The following is a 20,918-nucleotide window of genomic DNA, read 5'->3' on the forward strand; positions in this document are numbered from 1 at the left end:
TACCATGATTATTGTTGCAAGTACAGTTACTAGTAGTTACTCGCTTATTTCATTCAAGATTGGATGTGGGGTTTTTTTTTAGAGCCTGACCGATAAATCGGTTGACCTATTTATTGGCCGATATTAACCTAACACAGAAATATTTGTATCGGCTTTATTCCACCGGTAAAACACCAATATTATGTACATAGAATGAACAAATGCGTGTGCTAATTTGTCATTTTTAGAAATGTTCAATGGTTGCCTGAAGACGAGCTGCTCATTGAACATCATTCAGTCCGTAAATCACGACGTGAGAGTCAGTGGGCGTAGTGATTTGACAGTGAGCAGCTTGCCAACGACAGTATATTTGAATAAGTAAGTCATCAAAAGTACACTTAAGCAAGCAAGCAGCCCTGTCCTCAGCGCATGCTCACTTGGTTAACGTTAGCTGACTAGCTAACCAGCAATGTAGTTAGGCTCTATTTAGCCAGCAAGGTAGTTACCCTAGCAAGCAGTCTGTGCTACTTATGTGTGACCCTGGACTGGTGCAAAAGTCAACACTGACTCATCCTTCATACAAACAATAGGCCCAGACAGTAACAGTATTATGTTAGTGGGCTTATTTAGTTGGCGCTGATCTATCATTCAGTCCATGTGTTTTATTCATGATGAGAAGATTAGCTAAATTGGAAAGTGTGACTAAAACCAGTGCGGCAAGCATTTTCCTTTAATGTTTTGTCATCAGCGCCTGCCTGCCATTTGCAGTTGAAATGTATAGCCAATACATTTTGTATTGAGTAAGTGTAATTTACATTATGGTTTCAGTAAGAACATTTTTGTAATTAACAGCTAGCGTGTGCTTGTCATAGCAGACAGTACATTGTGATCACAAGTCAGAGATAGAGAGAAGAGCAGATGGAAATCCCATTGGGAAATGAATGGAGGACCGTGTAATGCCGCAGACGGTCGACCAATCGCATTCACGTTGTCATGTTGCGTCACAAGGTTGCTAAGGTAATCGTCATGCAATCTCTTCTCAAAGTCATAGTATGAGTCGAAACCTGCCCATTTTCCTCTGTCGCGATTCCAGAGCTATACAATATTACAGAACAAGCTAATTAGCTGACATTTCTGAAAATATTTGATGTTGTACAGCGCCCCATTGACGCCCATACACTCTGTGAAGAAGAGCTCTCCTTGTCAGAGTCGCCCAGAATGCACTGCGCGGTCCATTGCCGATGCATTGGAAACGTACATAATGGGTGTGAATACGATTCCATTGACGTTTCCCATCTCATCAAAAGTATTTCTGAACAACCTCTCCTTGCGAGATTACCATAGTATTTCTATGGCAGCCTAGTGGTTAGAGCGTTGGTCCAGTAACCGAAAGGTTGCGAGATCAAATCTCAGAGCTGACAAGGTAAAAATCTGTCGTTCTGCCCATGAACAAGGCAGTTAACCCTGTTCCTAGGCCGTCATTGAAAATAAGAATTTGTTCTTAACTGACTTGCGTACCGTAAATTCCGGACTATAAGCCGCAACTTTTTTCCCAGGCTTTGAACCTCGCGGCTTAAACAATGACGCGGCTAATATATGGATTTTTCCCGCTTTCTATTTTTTTTCTCCAAAAAAACACATTCTGTGATGTGCTCAGTTTTTTGGCGGCATGAAGCTTTCATTAGACCAATGAAATTGCCGAACGGGTTAAGGTCAAACAACTTTTTGGTTTACTGTTTAGATTAAATCGAGCGCTCTCAAACTTCCCATCATTCTGATTACGGTAGTCATTTTGTCACCCTCATCATGGCAAAGACACGGAGAAATGCATATGATGCATCTTTCAAGTTGAAGGCGATTGATCTGGCTGTTGGAAAAGGAAATAGAGCTGCTGCACTGGAGCTTGGTCTTAATGAGTCGATGATAAGACGTTGGAAACAGCAGCGTGAGGAATTGACTAAAACTTACTGCTATTTTTTTTGTTACAAGCCGTGTTTCGTTAAAGCCTATTTTTGTTACAAGCCGTGTTTCGTTAAAGCCTGTGTAAAGTTAATTTGTTTCAATGTACCGGTAGGCACCTGCGGCTTATAGACATGTGCGGCTTATTTATGTTCAAAATATATATATATTTTTTTAATTCAGTGGGTGCGACTTATATTCAGGTGCGCTTAATAGTCCGGAAATTATGGTAGTTAAATTAAGGTTAAATAAATAAAAAAAATACTGTTGTAAAGCACTTTAGTGAATCTACTTTTGTCTGAAATGTGCAATATAAATAAGGCTTGATTTTGAAAGTGGTGACATTATGAACTGCATGTTACAGGATTTGCCTGCATTGTTTGATATTTTGAGAAGTGCAGTTTCAGATTTACTTTGAGACAGTTTAATTCATTCAGCCCTTGTTTATTAGTGTACTTGTTGTGCTTCAGTACAAACACTTCTGCGTTCTTATCCACTGCCATGGCTAGATGGACAAATCTCTAAGTGGTACCTAAGAAGGTAAACTAAACAAGTGTTTGGTATTTACTTTCATATTTATAGAGGATGCAGTTGCTTTTAGGTGGTTATGTAAACCACAAATAAAATGTTCTTGAGTAATAATTTTAATATTTAGTGAAGAAATCATCATTTAGATTCTCTAATTCTTTGGAACAACGTTTGGGGGAAAAGGTCTTTCATTCCACCTCAAAATAAACATACTCTGCTTTCGGAAAGTATTCAGACCCTAACCTTTTTTCCACCTTCTGTTACATTACAGCCTTACTCTAAAATTGATAAAATTAAATGTTTTCCTCGTCAATCTACACACAACACCCAATAATGACAAAGTGAACATTTTTTTGGGTTGTTGCAAAAAAAAGTATTCAGACCCTGTCAGACTTCAGGTGCATCCTGTTTCCATTGATCATCCTTGAGACATTTCTAGTTCTCCTGTGAATTCAATTGATTGGACATGATTTGGAAAGGCACGCACCTGTCTATATAAGGTCCCACAGTTGACCATGCATGTCAGAGCAAAAACCAAGCCGTGAGGGCGTAGGATTTGTCCGTAGATCTCCGAGACAGGTTTGTCAAGGCACATATCTGGGGAAGAGTACCAAAAAATGTTTTGCGGCATTCGAGGTCCCAAAGAACAGTGGCCTCCATCATTCTTAAATGAAAGAAGTTTGGAACCATGAAGACTCTTCCTAGAGCTGGCCGCTCGGCCAAACCGAGCAGTCATGGGAGAAGGGCCTTGGTCAGGGAGGTGACCAAGAACCTGATGGTCACACTGTCAGAGCTCTAGAGTTCTTCTGTGGAGATGGTTGTCCTTCTGGAAGGTTCTCCCATCTCTGCAGCAAGCCACCAATCAGGCCTTGATGGTGGACTTGTTAGACGGGAAGCCACCCCTCAGCACGCTTGACGTTTGCCAAAAGACTCTCAGACCGTAAGAAACAAGATTCTCTGGTCTGATGAAAACAAGATGGAACTCTTTGGCCTGAATGCCAAGCGTCACATCTGGAAGAAACCTGGCACCATCCCTATGTTGACGCATGGTGGTGGCAGCATCATGCTGTGGGGATGTTTTTCAGGGACTGGGAGACTAGTCAGGATTAAGGGAAAGATAAACAGGGAAAAGTACAGAGATCCTTGGTGAAAACCTCAGACTGGGGCAAAGACTGAATAAAATGGTGCCGGAGAAGATGGCAGATGTTTTACGTGCCCCTGCCGATTTAGTTTTTTTTATGTAGGCTTATTTGCGTTTAACGTATTTTTGTACTTATTTTGTACATGATTTTGCCACTACCGTCTCTTATGACCGAAAATAACTTCTAGACATCAGGACTGCAATTAGTCACCACGGACTAGCAGAAACCCCCGCTCCCCCCCCACAACTCTGACGAGCCTGATGCGAAGGATATTCTGCTTACTCGGGAACAGGCCCCGATCCCTGTGATCTGCGTGAAAGGGAGGCGGAGAAAGAGGGGCCGAAGGTCCGGCTGCCTTCTGAGAATTAGCAGGTGATCAAGTAAGCCCCTACTTCCCCCCATTCTGCTAGCAAACATGCAATCTTTGGACAATAAAATCAACGAGTTACGCGGAAGATAGTGTCCCGTTGGTAGTTTAAACTGTAACATCTTATGCTTCACAGAGTTGTGGCTGAAAGATGACATCAACATACAGCTGGCTGGTTATATGATGTACCGGCAGGATAGAACAGCAGCGTCTGGTAACACAAGGGGCGGCGGTCTATGCATTTTTGTAAATAGCAGCTGATGCACGATATCTAAGGAAGTCTCAAGCTATTGCTCGCCTGAGGTAGAGTATCTCATGATAACCTGTAGACCACACTACCTGCTAAGAGTTTCATCTGTTTTCTTCGTAGCTGTTTACATACCACCACAGTCAGAGGCTGGCACTAAGACAGCATTGAATGAGCTGTATTCCGCCAAAAGCAAACAAGAAAACGCTCACCCAGAGGCGGCGCTCCTAGTAGCCGGGGACTTTAATGCAGGGAAACTTATATCCACTTTACCTCATTTCTATCAGAGGGGGAAAAAACCTGGACACACAGAGACACAGCTCTTAAATTTGGCAAGTCTGACCATAATTCTATCCTCATGATTCCTGCTTACAAGCAAAAATTAAAGCAGGAAACAAGTGACTAGATCAATAAAAAAATGGTCAGATGAAGCAGATGCTAAGCTACAGGACTGTTTTGCTAGTACAGACTGGAATATGTTCCGGGATTCCTCCGATGGCATTGAGGAGTACACCACATCAGTCATTGGCCTCATCAATAAGTGCGTCGATGACGTCGTCCCCACAGTGACCATACGTACATACCCCAAACAGGAACCATGGATTACAGGCAGCATCCTCACTGAGCTAAAGGCTAGAGCTGCCGTATTCAAGGAGTGGGACTCTAACCCGGAAGCTTATAAGAAATCCCGCTATGCCCTCCGACGAACCATCAAATAAGCAAAGCATCAATTCAGGACTAAGATCGAATCGTACTACACCGGCTCTGATGCTCGTCTTATGTGGCAGAGTTTGCAAACCATTACAGACTACAAGGGGAAGCACAGCCGAGAGCTGCCCAGTGATATGAGCCTACCAGACGAGCTAAACTCCTTCTATGCTCGCTATGAGGCAAATAACACTGAAACATGCATGAGAGCACCAGCTGTTCCTGACGACTGTGTGATCACGCTCCCCGCAGCCGATGTGAGAGACATCAGCATTCACAAGGCCGCAGGGCCAGATGGATTACCAGGACGGTCAGAGCATGCTCACAGTACACAACTGGCAAGTGTCTTCACTGACATTTTCAACCTCTCCCTGTCCGAGTTTGTAATACCAACATGTTTTAAGCAGACCACCATAGTCCCTGTGCCCAAGAACACTAAAGTAACCTGCCTAAATGACTACCGACACGTAGTACTCACGTCTGTAGCCATGAAGTGCTTTAACAGGCTGGTCATGGCTCACATCAACACCATCATCCCAGAAACCCTTGACACACTCAAATATTTTACCTCCCCAGCAGATCCACAGATGGGGCACTCCACACTGCCCTTTCACACCTGGACAAAAGGAACACCTATGTGAGAATGCTATTCATTGAGTACAGCTCCGCGTTCGACACCATAGTACCCTCAAAGCTCTTCAATAAGCTAAGGACCCTGAGACCTAACACCTCCCTCTGCAACTGGATCCTGGACTTCCTGGCGGGCTGCCCCCAGGTGGTAAGGGTAGGTAACAACACGTCCGCCGCTCTGATCCTCAACACAGGGGCCCCTCAGGGGTGCGTGATCAGTCCCCTGCTGTACTCCCTGTTCACTCATGACTGCACGACTCCAACACCATCATTAAATTTGCCGATTTCACAATTGGTAGGCCTGATCACCGACAATGACGAGACTGCCTATAGGGAGGTGTGGTGCAAGGACAACAACCTCTCTCTCAACGTGATCAAGACAAAGGAGGTGATTGTGGACTGAAGGAAAAAGAGGACCGAGCACGCCTCATTCTCATCGACGAGGCTACAGTGGAGCAGGTTGAGAGCTTCAAGTTCCTTGGTGTCCACATCACCAACAAACTAACATGGTCCAGAACACCAAGACAGTTGTGAAGCGGCTGCGACAACACCTTTTCCCCCTCAGGAGACTGAAAAGATTTGGCATGGGTCCTCAGATCCTCAAAGTTCTACAGCTGCACCATCGAGAGCGTCCTGACTGGTTGCACCGCTGCCTGGTATGGCAACTGCTTGGCCTCCGACCGCAAGGCACTACAGAGGGTATGGCCAACGGCAGTACATCACTGGGGCCAAGCTTCCTGCCATCCAGGTCCTCTATACCAGGCGGTTTCAGAGGAAGGCCCTAAAGGTTGTCGAAGACTCTAGCCGCCCTAGTCATAGTGTTCTCTCTGCTACCGCACGGCAAGCGGTACCGTAGCGCCAAGTCTAGGTCCAAGAGGCTTCTAAACAGCTTCTACCCCCAATCCATAAGACTCCTGAACATCTAGTCAAATGGCCACCCAGACTATTTGTAGTGCCCCCTCACCCCCTCTTTACACCACTGCTTCTCTCTGTTTTAATCTATGCATAGTCACTGTAATAACTCTACCTACATGTACATACTACCTCAAATAACCGGTGCCCCCTCACATTGACTGTATCGGTACCCCCCCCCCCCCCGTATATAGTCTCGCTATTGTTATTTTACTGCTGCTCCTTAATTACTTGTTACTTTTGCCTCTTATTCTTATCTGTATTTTTTAAAAACTGTGTTGGTTAGGGGCTTGTAAGTAAGCATTTCACTGTTGTATTCGGCGCATGTGACTAATAAAATTTGGTTTGAGGCTGTAATCGCTGTCAAAGGTGCTTCAACGAAGTACTTAGTAAAGTGTCTGAATACTTCTGTAAGTGTATTTCAGTGTTGTATTTTGAATAAATGTTAAATTCCAAACGGGTTTTGCTTTGTCATTATGGATTGTTGTGTGTAAATGGAGGGGGAAACTATTTTAGAATTAGACTAATGTACATTTTTTGGGGAAAGTCTGGGTCTGGGTCTGAGTATGTGCTGTATGTCGGTAATCAGTGACTTTTGCCTCCCCAAAAGCTGGTATCGGACCCAGAAATCCCATATTGGTTTGGCTTTAGTGTTTTTCATTCCATTAAATGTGTTTGGGATCTTTCCTACAGGCAGCCGTGTGAAATCCTGGATGTACAGTCTCCCCACCATTCCAACAAGCCGGTCAATGGGCACGCCAAACTTCAGATGGACGGGGACTCCATAGTCATCAGTGACAGTGACGAGGATATCCCCAAATCAAAGGCCAATGGGTCAGTCCGTAAGATTCGCAATTCAAAGCTGCCTCTGAAATGTCACCCTATTCCCTATATAGTGCACTACTTCTGACCAGAGACCCCCGACCCTGGTCAAAAGTAGTGTACTATGTAGGGACTAGGGTGCCATTTCGAATGCACACATTCTTTTATCTATGTCCATTTTGGCTTTGATAAAAAACTTTTGGCTCTTCTCCCCTTATGTCTAAAGGAAGAAGAAGAAATCTGTCAACCCTTCTGTGTTCAAGTACAAAGTGCAGCCCATCAAGGAAGGCAGTGAGGCAATATTCACAAAGGCTGGTCAGATGAGGTGAGTCGTGAGACTAACTACGTCCACTGACTGACCGACCATGCACTGTTACTATTGTGGTAGATTTCACAATACATTTGCCTTCCTGCTAAGCAGCTTATTGTTATTCGACAGTCAATCCCCTCGTTCTTTTTAAATATAACTAAGTTATAACCTTCTCTCTTTCGCACTTTTTTTTAGCCGTAAGAAGAACACGTTTTCACGGGACAGATTAAAGCTGCTGCTCAAACAGCACTGTGAACCACAGAATGGCGTCATCGTGCTCAAGGTATGATTTAACGCTAGAGTTTTAATGAAATGTCATTTGGTGTTCCTTTTTAAGCAGAAACCATTTAAAACAGGATTGTCTTGTGTCACATTCATTTGAATCCAGTAACTGTCATTTTTCTCTATAGTGTTGCTAACTGTTTCTTGTTTGTGTTTCACACTTAGGCATCAACTGTTGCTAAGTACAAGTTGGCAGAACAGCACTTCTCCCAGTTCTTCCCTGACGAGCCCCCTGTGTTTGTCTTTAGTCCCCCTCCTAAAGGGCGGGGCAAACCCAAGAGTGTTTCTTCTCCTGGAGAGGTGAGGATTGGCAATGTCTTCATCCCAAATGGGCCTATGCGTGGGTCTTGGTCAAAAGTTCTGCACTGTATAGGGAATAGGGTGCCATTTGGGACACATGCCATATGTAGACCTGTTGTCAAGCATTACTCTGAAGATATAACAATTTTATTACATTGTAATGATAACTGTTATAATTTGACTTCCATAATGGTTTTGTAAAGCGTCTCAAGACTCAATAGCGTTTTCATAATTTCCTTTTAGATGGGATACAACTTACTGAAAGCAGCAGAGAAGCTTCGTCTGATGCAGCAGAAAGAGGAGATGATGGCTACGGGTGAGTCCAGTATATTATAGTTGATCATAGTTAGCATGTAAGTGCAAAAACTGGTGCACTGTTGTCATGTAAGTGCTAATGAGACCGTCCCAAGATATGTAAGAATGATCCCACAATTTGGCTGCCATGTATACAGTGCATTCGTAAAGTATTCAGACCCCTTGACTTTTTCCACATTTTGTTACGTTACAGCCTTATTCTAAAATGTATTAAATAACTTTTTCCCCTCATCAATCTACTCACAATAACCAATAATGACAAAGCGAAGACAGGTTTTTAGACATTTTTGGTTATGTATTTAAAGTAATACAAAAAAATACCTTATTTACATAAGCACTCAGACCCTTTGCTATGAGACTCAAACTTGAGCTCAAGTGCACGCTGTTTCTATTGATCATCATTGAGATGTTTCTACAACTTGATTGGAGTCCACCTGTGGTAAATTCAATTGATTCGACATGATATGGAAAGGCACACACCTGTGTTTTTAAGATCCCACAGTTGACAGTGCATGGTAAAGCACAACCAAGCCAGGAGGTCGAAAGAATTGTCCATAGAGCTCCGAGACAGGATTGTGTCGAGGTCTGGGGAAGGGTACCAAAACATTTCTGCAGCGTTGAAGGTCCCCAAGAACAGAATTTTGGAACCATCAAGACTTCCTAGAGCTGGCTGCCCAGCCAAACTCGGCAATCGGGGAGAAGGTCCTTGGTCAGGGAGTTGAACCCCAAGAACCCGATGGTCACTCTGACAGAGCTCCAGTGTTCCTCTGTGGAGATGGGAGAACCTTCCAGAAGGACAACCATCTCTGCAGCACTCCACCAATTAGGCCTTTATGGTAGTGACCAGCCGGAAGCCACTCCTCATTAAAAGGCACATGACAGCCTTCTTGGAGTTTCCTGAATGGTACCTAAAGGACTCTGACAATGAGAAACAATATTCTCTGGTCTGATGAAACCAAGATTGAAATCTTTGGCCTGAATGCCAAGCGTCATGTCTGGAGGAAACCTGGCACCATCCCTACAGTTAAGCATTGTGGTAGCCTCATGCTGTGGGGATGTTTTTCAGCGGCAGGGACTAGGAAACTAGTCAGGATCGAGAGAAATATAAATGGAGCAAATTTTAGAGGTCCTTGATGAAAACCTGCTCAAGAGCGCTCAGGACCTCAGACTGGGATGAAGATTCACCTTCCAACAGGACAACGACCCTAAGCACACAGCCAAGACAACGCAGGAGTGGCTTCGGGATAAGTCTCTGAATGTCCTTGAGTGGCACAGCCAGAGCCCAGACATGAACATCTCTGGAGAGACCTGAAAAATAGCTGTGCAGCAACACTCCCCATCCAACCTGACAGAGCTTGAGAGGATCTGCAGAGAACAATGGGAGAAACTCCCCAACTACAGGTGTGCCAAGCTTTTAGCGTCATACTCAAGAAGACTTGACGCTGTAATCGCTGTCAAAGGTGCTTCAACAAAGTACTGAGTAAAGGGTCTGAATACTTACGTGAATGTGATTTTTATATATATTTTTTTATATACATTTACAGAAACATCTAAACCTGTTTTTGCTTTGTCATTTTTGGGTGTTGTGTGTAGCTTGTTTAGGGGGGAAAAACTAGGCTAATGTAACAATGTCAAGGGTTCTGAATACTTTCCGAATGCGCTGTGTTACCAGAATAGTCCAGAACGTCACATTAAATCAATATGCTTTAGTTACAACAATATCTGTTATGTTCAGCACATGAAAAGGCCAAGCAGAAGAGGGAGAAAGAAGATAATCTGGAAGCCAAAAAGAAAGAGAAAGAGGACAAAGAAAAGAAGAGAGAAGAGATGAAGAAGATGTTTGAAGAGGAGAAGCAGAGGAAGAAAGTGGAGAAGGAAAAAGTGAGTCGATATGAGGAACTTATTTTTTGATCAATTTCATTGTTTAATTTACATTTGATTTGTGCACCATACTTCTCATGTCTCATTTTACTTAATATAGATTATACTGTATATATCATTATACTGTTTTGCAGGAGAGGGAGAAGCTGAAGGAGGAGAAGAAGCAATATGCAGAGCGACTGAAGATATGGAGCAAACCCAGAGAAGACTTGGAGTGTGAGGACCTGAAGGTGAGCAGCCCCAGAACATCCTTAGCTTGTCTTTATTTGGCCTCATCCTCCATAGTTGAAACATATTTACTTTTTCTATTTAATACAATAAAGTCTTGTTTTCCTGGGCCCAGAGATGTGAAAATGTGAAAATTCGGTGCAACTTCCAGCGCGCCGTTACTGTGAACACTGAGTAGGCTACTGTGGCAATTTGATCGTAATGTAGGTCTACCAGAGAGGCCTACCATCAAAAACAATGGAGAAAATGCATCCCTTAACATATTAACATGGAAATAGCTGTTCTATCATTCAGCCTACAATAGCAGTCAATGTGTGATGTTCAATGTAGGCCTACGTTCCATGAGACTTTTGAAAAAAACATGCAGGGCTTGACCTGTTTATCAACTTGTCCTTCAGACAAGCAGGTGACAATGTTTTATGTAAGAAACTACTTTACAAAATACAATGCATTATTATTCCAATACCATTATTACAGAGAATCAGACTAATTATGCTTCCCTTTGCATATTGGTCACTTGGTTTATTCAAGTATGTCTCAAAATATAATACTGCCTCTTTAAGACAAAAAGCTCTTTTACCTGACTCACTTTTCCAAGACTGCTAGAAATGTACATGTTTTGTGCTCTTGTAGGAAGCAATCACTCCCCCCATTGCTGACTACAAAATATCTATAACTGGGGTAAGAAGTCACTAACTAGCAAAGGATATGAACAAATGTGCACATGAGATCAAAGCGAGAGTAGCCACAAAACAAGAGCATCTACATGCTTTAAACACAGTCCAGTTGAAATTGCTTGTTAGAAGCCTATGAGTTCGTAGCTTCATCCCCGTATAGCGAGCACACACACACCAATTGATTAATGGACTGCTGAATGTACACTACCGTTCAAAAGTTTGGGGTCACTTAGAAATGTCCTTGTTTTTGAAAGAAAAGTGCTTTTTTTTGTTGGTCCGTTTAAAATAACATCATTGAACAAACTTAGTGTAGACATTGTTAAAGTTGTAAATTACTATTGTAGCTGAAAACAGCTGATTTCTAATGGAATAGCTACATAGGCGTACAGAGGCCCATTATCAGCAACCATCACTCGTGTGTTCCAATGGCACGTTGTGTTAGCTAATCCAAGTTTATCATTTTGAAAGGCTAATTGATCATTAGAAAACCCTTTTGCAATTATGTTAGCAAAGCTGAAATTGTTTTGATTAAAGAAGCAATTAAACTGACCTTCTTTAGAATAGTTGAGTATCTGGCGCATTGGGATTAGTGGGTTCGATTTCAGGCTCAAAATGGCCAGAAACAAACAACTTTCTTCTGAAACTCGTCAGTCTATTCTTGTTCTGTGAAATGAAGGCTATTCCATGCGAGAAATTGCCAAGAAACTGAGGATCTCGTACTTTGCTGTGTACTACTCCCTTCACAGAACAGTGCAAACTGGCTCTAACCAGAATAGAAAGAGTGGGAGGCCCCGGTGCACAACTGAGCAAGAGGACAAGTTCATTATTGTCTAGTTTGAGAAACAGACGCCTCACAAGTCTGCTTTTTTGACACCACGCTCCAAAAAGCAATTGCTGCAGGCTCTAGTTTTGTCTAATCTTGATTATTGTACAGTCATGTGGTCCAGTGCTGCAAGGAAATACTTAGTTAATCTGCAGCTGGCCCAGAACAGGGCGGCACGTTCTGCTCTTCATTGTAATCAGAGGGCTGATATAAATACTATGCATGCTAGTCTCTCTTGGCTAAGAGTTGAGGAAAGACTGACTGCATCACTACTTTTTATAAGAAACATTGTGTTGACAATCCCAAATTGTTTGCGTAGTCAACTTACACACAGCTCTGACGCACACACTTATCCCACCTGACATGCCACCAGGGGTCTTTTCACAGTCCCCAAATCCAGAACAAATTCAAGGAAGTGTACAGTATTATATAGAGCCCTTAATGCATGGAACTTCCTTCCATCTCATATTGCTCAAATAAACAGCAAACCTGGTTTCAAAAAACAGATCAAGCAACACCTGTTTTGTGTGGACCCCAGGAAGAGTGGCTGCTGCTTTTGCAACGGCTAATGGGGATCCTAATAAAATACCAATACAAAATGACAATAGTCTATTTACATATAGGCCTACTACAGCTCTGATTGGTTATGCCGTACCGGTCTGTGTAGAGTACAGGCTGAATCTTGCATGTCATTGCAATAGAATCCTACTTTGACGTGTTCTGCATACAATAATGTCTTGCGTAGTTAGTTTTGCATACTAAGTACTGTATGTTGGATTAAAAGTGGCCAATATTGCATTGATTCCCACAGTAAAGAGACTGAGTTTTCCCCGTTAGTTAACACTATCAATCTAGTGCTTTTCTGCGTGGGCTGGTATTTATTCTGCATGGCAGTCCTGGGGGGCTACGCGCACGCACACTGCTTAGAGGGAACATTGTCTGGGACCGTGCTAGTTTTTGAGGGGGTTGGGACACAATCAAGTTTGGGAAACATTGTCATAAATGTTATCTCTAAATTGGTTTATGGGATTGACTGAATGGTATAACCATTATTGTTAAATGACTTGTTCTCAATGAATTACTAGTTAAGTAAAGAATATTTAGGCTTCTGACTCACACTCCTTTATGGCTTCATGTCCAGAATCTCCCAGCCCCGGTCCCAGTGAAGACCCGTCTGCATGCAGAGCTATTTGGAGATGCCCTCATGGTACTGGAATTCCTCAAAGCTTTCGGAGAGCTCTTTGACCTGAAGGATGAGTTTCCAGAAGGCATCACACTCGGTGAGAAACACTGGCAAAACGTTGTGTTTTTCCAATCACTGGTCCTGCACCTTTTTAGTTTTATCACCCATGTTTGCTTTTTGAGTATAGTTTGTCATTGCTTGTGTGAAAGTACAGTGACCGTCTGGTTGTGTGTGAAGAGTTTTATGACTGTGGGGCCCTTGTCTCTGTGTTCCAGAGGTGCTGGAGGAGGCCCTGGTAGGGTCGGACCCTGAGGGGCCGCTGTGTGAGCTGCTCTTCTTCTTCCTGTCGGCCATATTCCAGGCCCTAGCTGAGGAGCAGGAGGAGGTGGCCCGCGACCAGGTGGCTGAGGCGGACGCCAAAGGTAGGGATAGAAACGGGCCTCGACAACGCTTGTTTAGTATCAACTAGTTAACCCATTGATTGGTCACCAAATAGACTCTGGATGTTATCAATGGCGACATTTCATCCAGGATGTAGGATTGACTGACTTTTAGCCTCATGGTAAAATCTTCGGTTTCATTGAGGTAAACCATCTTCCTTGTTGGCAGATCTGAGTGAGGCCCTGGATGATGATGCTGACCCCACCCAGTCAGCCATCAGTGCTGTGGCTTCTCTGGCTGCTGCCTGGCCTCAGCTGCACCAAGGTGAGAGAAGGACTACAGTCTTTAATATAGTCAATGTTCATATACAACTATTTGTGCATTTGTTTATTTTGTACTGAGAGCCTGACTCTACTGCAGTGGCTCCCAAACTGGGGTGCACCCCTGAGGGGGGCATGAGGGGTCATTACGGGAGGGGGGGGACTGTCTGGCTTTAAACTTACTCTTGGAAGTTGTAATAGTAGAATACAGAAGGTGCAATTTCTCAATTGGGTAGTGTATCAGTTCCTCTTGTCTTAGAGTTATTTATAACTTGTCAGAAATGTCCATATCAACTAGCCCACTAGCCCATGTTTTAGAATATTTTTTTTTGCCCATAGATATTGTAATTTTTAATTCTCAAATATCACGTGAATACACATTAGACATGGCAAAATGTATTGCATGAAAATAAGCTTGAAACCTGCAAAATTCTCTCCACCAACAAGAGGAGTGTGAACAGTTTATGAACTGTGTTTGTGCCCATAGAAAGTGGCGCGTGCAGGATGTTCCCCAGTGCTGTGAGGGGGGGCCCCGAGTGATAGTTTGGGAGCCCCTGCTCTACTGCACATGACTCGGTCTCCATAGGATGCAGTCTTTAACTATATACAGTAGTATAAACAATAACTATACAGTACATGACTCTGTCGGTGTCTGTAGGCTGCAGTCTGAAGCAGTTGGACCTGGACAGCTGTACTCTGTCCGAGATCCTGAGGCTGCACATCCTGGCATCGGGGGCCGACTGTAACTCCGCTAACACAAAGTTCCGCTACCAGAAACAGGGAGGCTTCGGCTCTACAGACGACCCCTGTGTTGAGCTGAGACTGGCCAACCCGGCTCTGATCAAGAGGCTTTCCTGCACTGCTGTCTATGACCTGCTGCCAGGTGAGACTGAGAGAGACACACCGATTGAAGCCACATGACTTGGGGAAACACTGGAGTGATCATACAGGGTAACGCCTTGAGTGTAGCATGAGTTTAATGGATCTGTGGTGTTCTGTCCCAGGTGAGAAGCTGAAGATCCTCCATGCGTTGTGTGGTAAGCTGCTGACTCTGGTGTCTACCAGGGACTTCATAGAGGACAGCGCTGACGAGCAGAGACAGGCCAAGCAGGAGCTCAGGGAACTGAAGGCTGAGCAGCACCGCAGAGAGAGGGAGGAGGCTGCCTTCCGAGTCCGCAAGAGGAAGGAGGAGAAGTTGAAAGAACAGGAGATGAAACTGAAAGAGCTGAAAGAGAAACATGAGAAGCTGATGGAAGACGAAGGAAGAAATGGCTACATGAAGACTCAGGAGATGAACACCAGCACTGAGAGCCATTGGGAAGAGAAGACCGAGGATGAAGAGGAGCAGACAACCAACAGCAAGACTAACAAGCGTAAGTAATAGCCTTCAGTCCTCTTACCCTAGATGTACATACTACTAGCAATCCTAGAAGGCTTTCATGTAGTGTGACTCGATCAATTGTTGTGGTGAACTGTAAAATTAATGCAAGTGTTTTGGAGCTGGAATGTTCAACATAGTTCTGTGGTCCAGGTCAATATGCAGTTAACTATTTTCCCCTCTGGTTAGTCTTGTTATTGCCGTTCTAACATAGACATTTGATTTCACCCATAGAGAAAGAGTGCAGTCCCAAGGAGAAGCAGCCTAAAGACGAGCATAAAGAGGTGAGCCCAGGCCTGAGCCCAGAGGAGCTTGCTCAGCAGCAGCAGAGGGAGAAGGAGCTCCAGGAGAGGATTCAGAAGGCTGCAGCCTGCACCTATATTCTCCCCCTGGGGCGTGACCGCCTCTACCGCCGCTACTGGCTCTTCCCCTCCACACCAGCCCTCTTTGTGGAGGACGACTACTTCGGCCTGACAGAGGACATGCTGGAACCCCAGGAACCGACCCAGGAGCAGGAGCCAGCCAAGGCTGAGGGGATGGAGGCCAGAGAACCAGAGGACCTCTCCCAGACAGGCTGTACCCCAGGCCCTGTCTCCAAACCTGTCCTCCCAGGCCTTGTCCAGAGCAGCTCTGCTCCCCCAGTGAACCGTCCTAACCAGTGGGCCTTCTACAGCAGTCCCCAGGAGGTAGAAATGCTGATTGAGGCCCTGAACCCACGGGGCCACAGGGAGAGCAGCTTGAAGGAGGCCCTGGTGCAGGAGAAAGAACGCATTGCGCAGCTACTCGATACCGCTGCAGCAGCTGATCGCTACAACCGCACAGGTACTGACTACTGCAGTCTACCAGACTATAGAGGAGAGGCCTCTGGCTATAGCAACTTGATCCAAATGGCCAATCTCTTTCTAACATCAACAGGGCTGCATTTACACAGGCAGCCCAATTTTGATATTTTTCCCCCCTAATGTTTCTTTTGACCAATCAGATCTGCGAAAGATCTGATGTTATTGGTCTAAAGACCAATTAAGCCTTGTTCACACTGTAGGCCTTAATGATCAAATCAGTTTTGTTTTTCTAATCTGTTTTGGAAAACCGACTGTCCAAACAGCAAGTTACAAGTGACCAAATCAGATTTGTCTTCAGACCGCAGTCATTTGCTGACATGGCTATGGTAGTTGTCATAGTGATGACAGGTGTGTGCGCAGTGGTGCTTCTGCTTCCTATCACTCAGGAGTTATGTGGCAAGTTAGTGACAATGCTTCCCAGTTGCTTAGAATGTTCAAAGGCATAGTGTAAGAACACTTTTTTAAAGCCTCAAAGGATCAGATGATCCAACTTTCAAAATTACTCCATTTAGGCTAGCCACAGCAGTCAACTAGCTAGCTAGGTAGCTGTTTTAGCTTTATGGCAATTAACAAGCTAGTTAGCTACCACATGTTCTTCTCAAATTGTCAACAGAGTAGCTAGCAAGGCCAGTTGCATTGCCAGGAATCTGATTTCTAAACCACCTAAGAAGGTGGCTAGAAATGTAGCTTGAAATATCAGATTCTGTCCTTTTTGGCTGTTCAGACTGAATGAAAAATAACTGTTTCCAATCGGATATGCAAAAAATTGGGATTTGAGTAACTTCAAACTGCCGACGCGAACTAGGCTTTAGTTGGAAAAATATCAGAATTTGGCTGCCTGTGTAAACACAGCCCAGTTGTCACTGACTCCATATAGACTCTGGTCCACTGGTTTGTCTCACTGCACTTCAGCAGAGAATCACTTCAGGAGCGAATGAGTGAGGGATGATTTTCAATTCAAGTGTTCCTACTGTATGTTTGGGACATGCACTGTTTTGCCTGTATTTTTGTTTGTTTGCAGATATTAAACCAGAGGCTGGTGGTAGCAAAGTGGTCTCGGCCAGGTCCAAGGCTGCCCCTGCTTTACCAGAAGGCACAGCGGCTCCTGCTGAGAAGTTCATGGGCAACCGGCTGAGAGACCTGCTGCTAGATATAGAGGACCGCATCTACCAGGGTACACTGGGTCAAATCAAGGTTAGGAGTAGTGGTGGCTGTTCGGCATGATAAATGTCCAATAGGGTGGGGGCAGGGTAGATGTCTGAGGGGGTGAAAATGTTGGGGGGGGGGGTACCTAACTAGTGGTGGCTATTCAGCAGGCTGATGGTCTGGGGGTAGAAGCTATTGGTCAATCTGTTACTTTTAGCCATGATGCGCCTTTACTGCTGTGTCTGAGTAATGGAAGTGGGGAGAACGGGCTATGGCTCGGGTGTCTGAGGTCCCTGATCTTCTTGGCCTTCCTGCGACACCTGGTGTTGTAGGTGTTCTGGAGGGCAGGCAGTGTACTCCCAATGGTGCGTTCGTCTGAGCATACCACCCTCTGTAGTACCTTGGGGTCACCGGCGGTGTAGTTGCCGTACCAGGCTGTGATGCAACCCGACCGGACAGTATGGTCTCGATGGCTCTCCTGTAGAACACAGGGATTCTTGGGGACAGGCCAAATTTCTTCAGCCTCCTGAGGTTAGTGTCGCTGTCGTGCCTTCACCAGTGGCCATGTGGTTTGACGCCCGTTGATGAAGATGGGGGGGCGTGCCCAGCCTGGTTACTCCTGAAGTCCACAATCCACTCCTTTTTTTTTTTTTTTTTGCTGACATTGTGGGAGAGGTTGTTTACCTGGCACCACACCGTCAGTGCATACCTTGTGCCTGTAGTATGTCTATGGAATGTCAGGGCGATAGGTGAATTGGAGAGGGTCGAGTGTGTTGAGGTGATGTAGTCTTTGACTAGCCTCTCGAAGCACTACATGATGACGGAGGTGAGTTCTACGGGTCGGTTATCGTTCAGTTGCTTTCCTTTTCTTGGCCATGGGGATGATGGTGGACATCTTGAAGCAGGTGGGGATAACGGCCTGAGATTGAAGATGTCTGAAAACACAACAGCTAGCTGGTCTGCATGTGCTCTGAGGATGCCGTTAGGGTTGGCATCCTTGCAACGTTTAACAAGCACGTAGCCCTCGTTGTCCTCAGGGGACTCTCCTCGGCAGCTCAGTTGTGAAGCGTGAGGAAAAAGGTGTTTAGCTCGTGCGGTATGGGTGGCTTTGTTATCCGCGACTTGACTGGCTTTCTTTTTGTAATCCATGATCATATAAGGCCCTACCACATACATCAATGCATTTTGTTTTGAGTCTGGTGACTGAGTCTGCATATTTATTGATGTTATCTCCATAGGCGACCTGGAACATATTCCATGCGATCAAAACATTCTTGGAGAATGGATTCTGGTTGGTCAGACCAGCGCTGTGCCGACCTGACCACCAGAACTTCCCTCTTGAGTCTTTGTTTGTACTTGGGATGGAGTAAAATTAAGTCATGGACTTGCTTCCATTCAGCCACAAGCGCATTACTGAGGTCGGACACTGATGTTGGGCAATTAGGCCTGGCTTGCAGTCGGCGTTCCAATTCATCCCAAAGATGTTCGATGGGGTTGAGGTCGGGGCTCTGTGCAGGCCAGTCAAGTTCTTCCACACCGATCTCGACAAACCATTTCTGTATGGACCTCGCTTTGGGCACAGGGGCATTGTCATGCTGAAACAGGAAAGGGCCTTTCCCAAACTGTTGCCACAAAATTGGAAGCACAGTTGTCTAGAATGTCATTGTATGCTGTAGCATTAAGATTTCCTTTCACTAGAACTAAGGGCCCTAGCCCAAACCATGAAAAACAGCCCCAGACCATTATTCCTCTTCCACCAAACTTTACAGTTGGCACTATGTATTTGGGCAGGTAGTGTTCTCCTAGCATCCTCCAAACCCATATTTGTCTGTCGGACTATCAGATGGTGAAGCGTGATTCATCACTCCAGAGAACCCGTTTCCACTGCGCCAGAGTCCAATTGAGGCCTGCTTTACACCACTACAGCCGATGCTTGGCATTGCGCATGGTGATATTAGGCTTGTGCTCTGCCATGGAAACCCCTTTCATGAAGCTCCCAACGAACAGTTCTTGTACTGATGTTGCTTTGAGGCAGTTTGGAACTTGATAGTGAGTGTTGCAACAGATGACAGACAATTTTTATGCATTTCAGAACTTGGCGTTCCCGTTCTGAGCTTGTGTGGCCTACCACTTCGCGGCTGAGCCGTTGTTGCTCCTAGGTGTTTCCACTTCACAATAACAGTACTTCTATATTCAAAGTTACTGACCTCTTCAGTAAAGCCATTCTACTGCCAATGTTTGTCTATAGAGATTGCATGGCTGTGCTCGATTATCTACACCTGTAAGCAACGTGTGTGGCTTAAATTACCAAATCCAGTCATTTGAAGGGGTGACCACATACTTTTGTGTATAAACGCAAAATGTAAAGTGTCGGTCCCATGTTTCATGAGCTGAAATAAAAGATCCCAGAAATGTTGCAATCACACAAAAAGCTTATTTCTCTCAAATTTTGTGTACAAATTTGTTTTCATCCCTGTTAGTGAGCATTTCTCCTTTGCCAAGGTAATCCATCCACCTGACTGGTGTGGCATATCAAGAAGCTGATGAAACAGCATGATCATTACACAGGTGCACCTTGTGCTGGGGACAATAAAAGACCACTCTAAAATATGCAATTTGTCACACAATGCCACAGATGTCTCAAGTTTTGAGGGAGCCTGCCGGAATGTCTACCAGAGCTGTTGCCAGAGTATTGCATGTTCATTTCTCTACCATAAGCCGCCTCAACAGGGTTTGAGAGAATTCGGTAGTACGTCCAACCGACCTCACAACTGCAGACCACGTGTATGTCGTTGTGTGGGTGAGCTGTTTGCTGATGTCAACATTGTGAAGAGCGTGCCCCATGGTGGCGGTGGGGTAATGGTAGGGGCATGCATAAGCTACAGACAAACAACAAAATTGCATTTTATTGATGGTAATTTGAATGCACAGAAATACTGACGCGATCCTGAGGCCCATTTTGTTTTAATGTATCTGACCAACAGATGCATATCTTTTTTCCCAGTCATGTGAAATCCATAGATTAGAGTCTAATGAATTTATTTAAATTGTTGTATTTCCTTATGAACTGTAACTTTTGTAATTGTTGTATGTTGCGTTTATACTTTTGTTGTAGCCCCCCTTAACAATGAATGCTGCCTCCGAGTACGTGGTCTCCAGCTTGTTCAGGGTCCAATGAACATTTTTTTATATATATTTTTGGTGTCTGCTTGGGGCGGGATGTACACAGCTGTGGCGATAATCCCTGAGATTTCTCTCGGGAGGTAAAAAGGACGAAATTTGATGACCATGTATTCCAAGTTGGGTGAACAGAACTTCCTGTAGATTTCCCCCGTCACACCACTTGATATTGGTCATAAGGTAGAGCCATTCCGTCTTTGTTCTTGCCAGAGAGCTCTCTTCCTATCCTCTTGATGAACTGTAAAACCCTCTGTGTATAATCTGTATGTGTACCATGGTGCAAAGGGGCAATTTTATGATACACTGGCTCTGGTTGGTCAATAGCTCTTTTTCTGATGAATTGCTTTATTTCACATAGTAATACAGCTGCACCATCGA

General features: G+C 44.6%; 1 protein-coding gene across 3 annotated transcripts in view; it reads left to right on the forward strand.

Annotated features, from left to right (window-relative positions):
• LOC115172353 (bromodomain adjacent to zinc finger domain, 1A) overlaps positions 1-20,918 on the forward strand; it is a 49,104-nt gene that overhangs the window by 3,598 nt on the left and 24,588 nt on the right. For all 3 annotated transcript variants that reach the window (XM_029729727.1, XM_029729726.1, XM_029729728.1), the window contains exons 4-17: positions 7,166-7,306; positions 7,521-7,619; positions 7,800-7,887; positions 8,052-8,186; positions 8,430-8,502; positions 10,237-10,382; positions 10,517-10,612; positions 13,252-13,390; positions 13,569-13,715; positions 13,903-13,998; positions 14,653-14,877; positions 14,999-15,367; positions 15,607-16,194; positions 17,236-17,408. In XM_029729727.1, coding sequence (XP_029585587.1) covers positions 7,166-7,306; positions 7,521-7,619; positions 7,800-7,887; positions 8,052-8,186; positions 8,430-8,502; positions 10,237-10,382; positions 10,517-10,612; positions 13,252-13,390; positions 13,569-13,715; positions 13,903-13,998; positions 14,653-14,877; positions 14,999-15,367; positions 15,607-16,194; positions 17,236-17,408 — 2,515 coding nt within the window. The remainder of the gene's footprint in view (positions 1-7,165; positions 7,307-7,520; positions 7,620-7,799; positions 7,888-8,051; positions 8,187-8,429; positions 8,503-10,236; positions 10,383-10,516; positions 10,613-13,251; positions 13,391-13,568; positions 13,716-13,902; positions 13,999-14,652; positions 14,878-14,998; positions 15,368-15,606; positions 16,195-17,235; positions 17,409-20,918) is intronic.

The sequence above is a fragment of the Salmo trutta genome, chromosome 33 (assembly GCF_901001165.1).
Source record: "Salmo trutta chromosome 33, fSalTru1.1, whole genome shotgun sequence".
Classification (NCBI taxonomy): Eukaryota; Metazoa; Chordata; class Actinopteri; order Salmoniformes; family Salmonidae; genus Salmo; species Salmo trutta.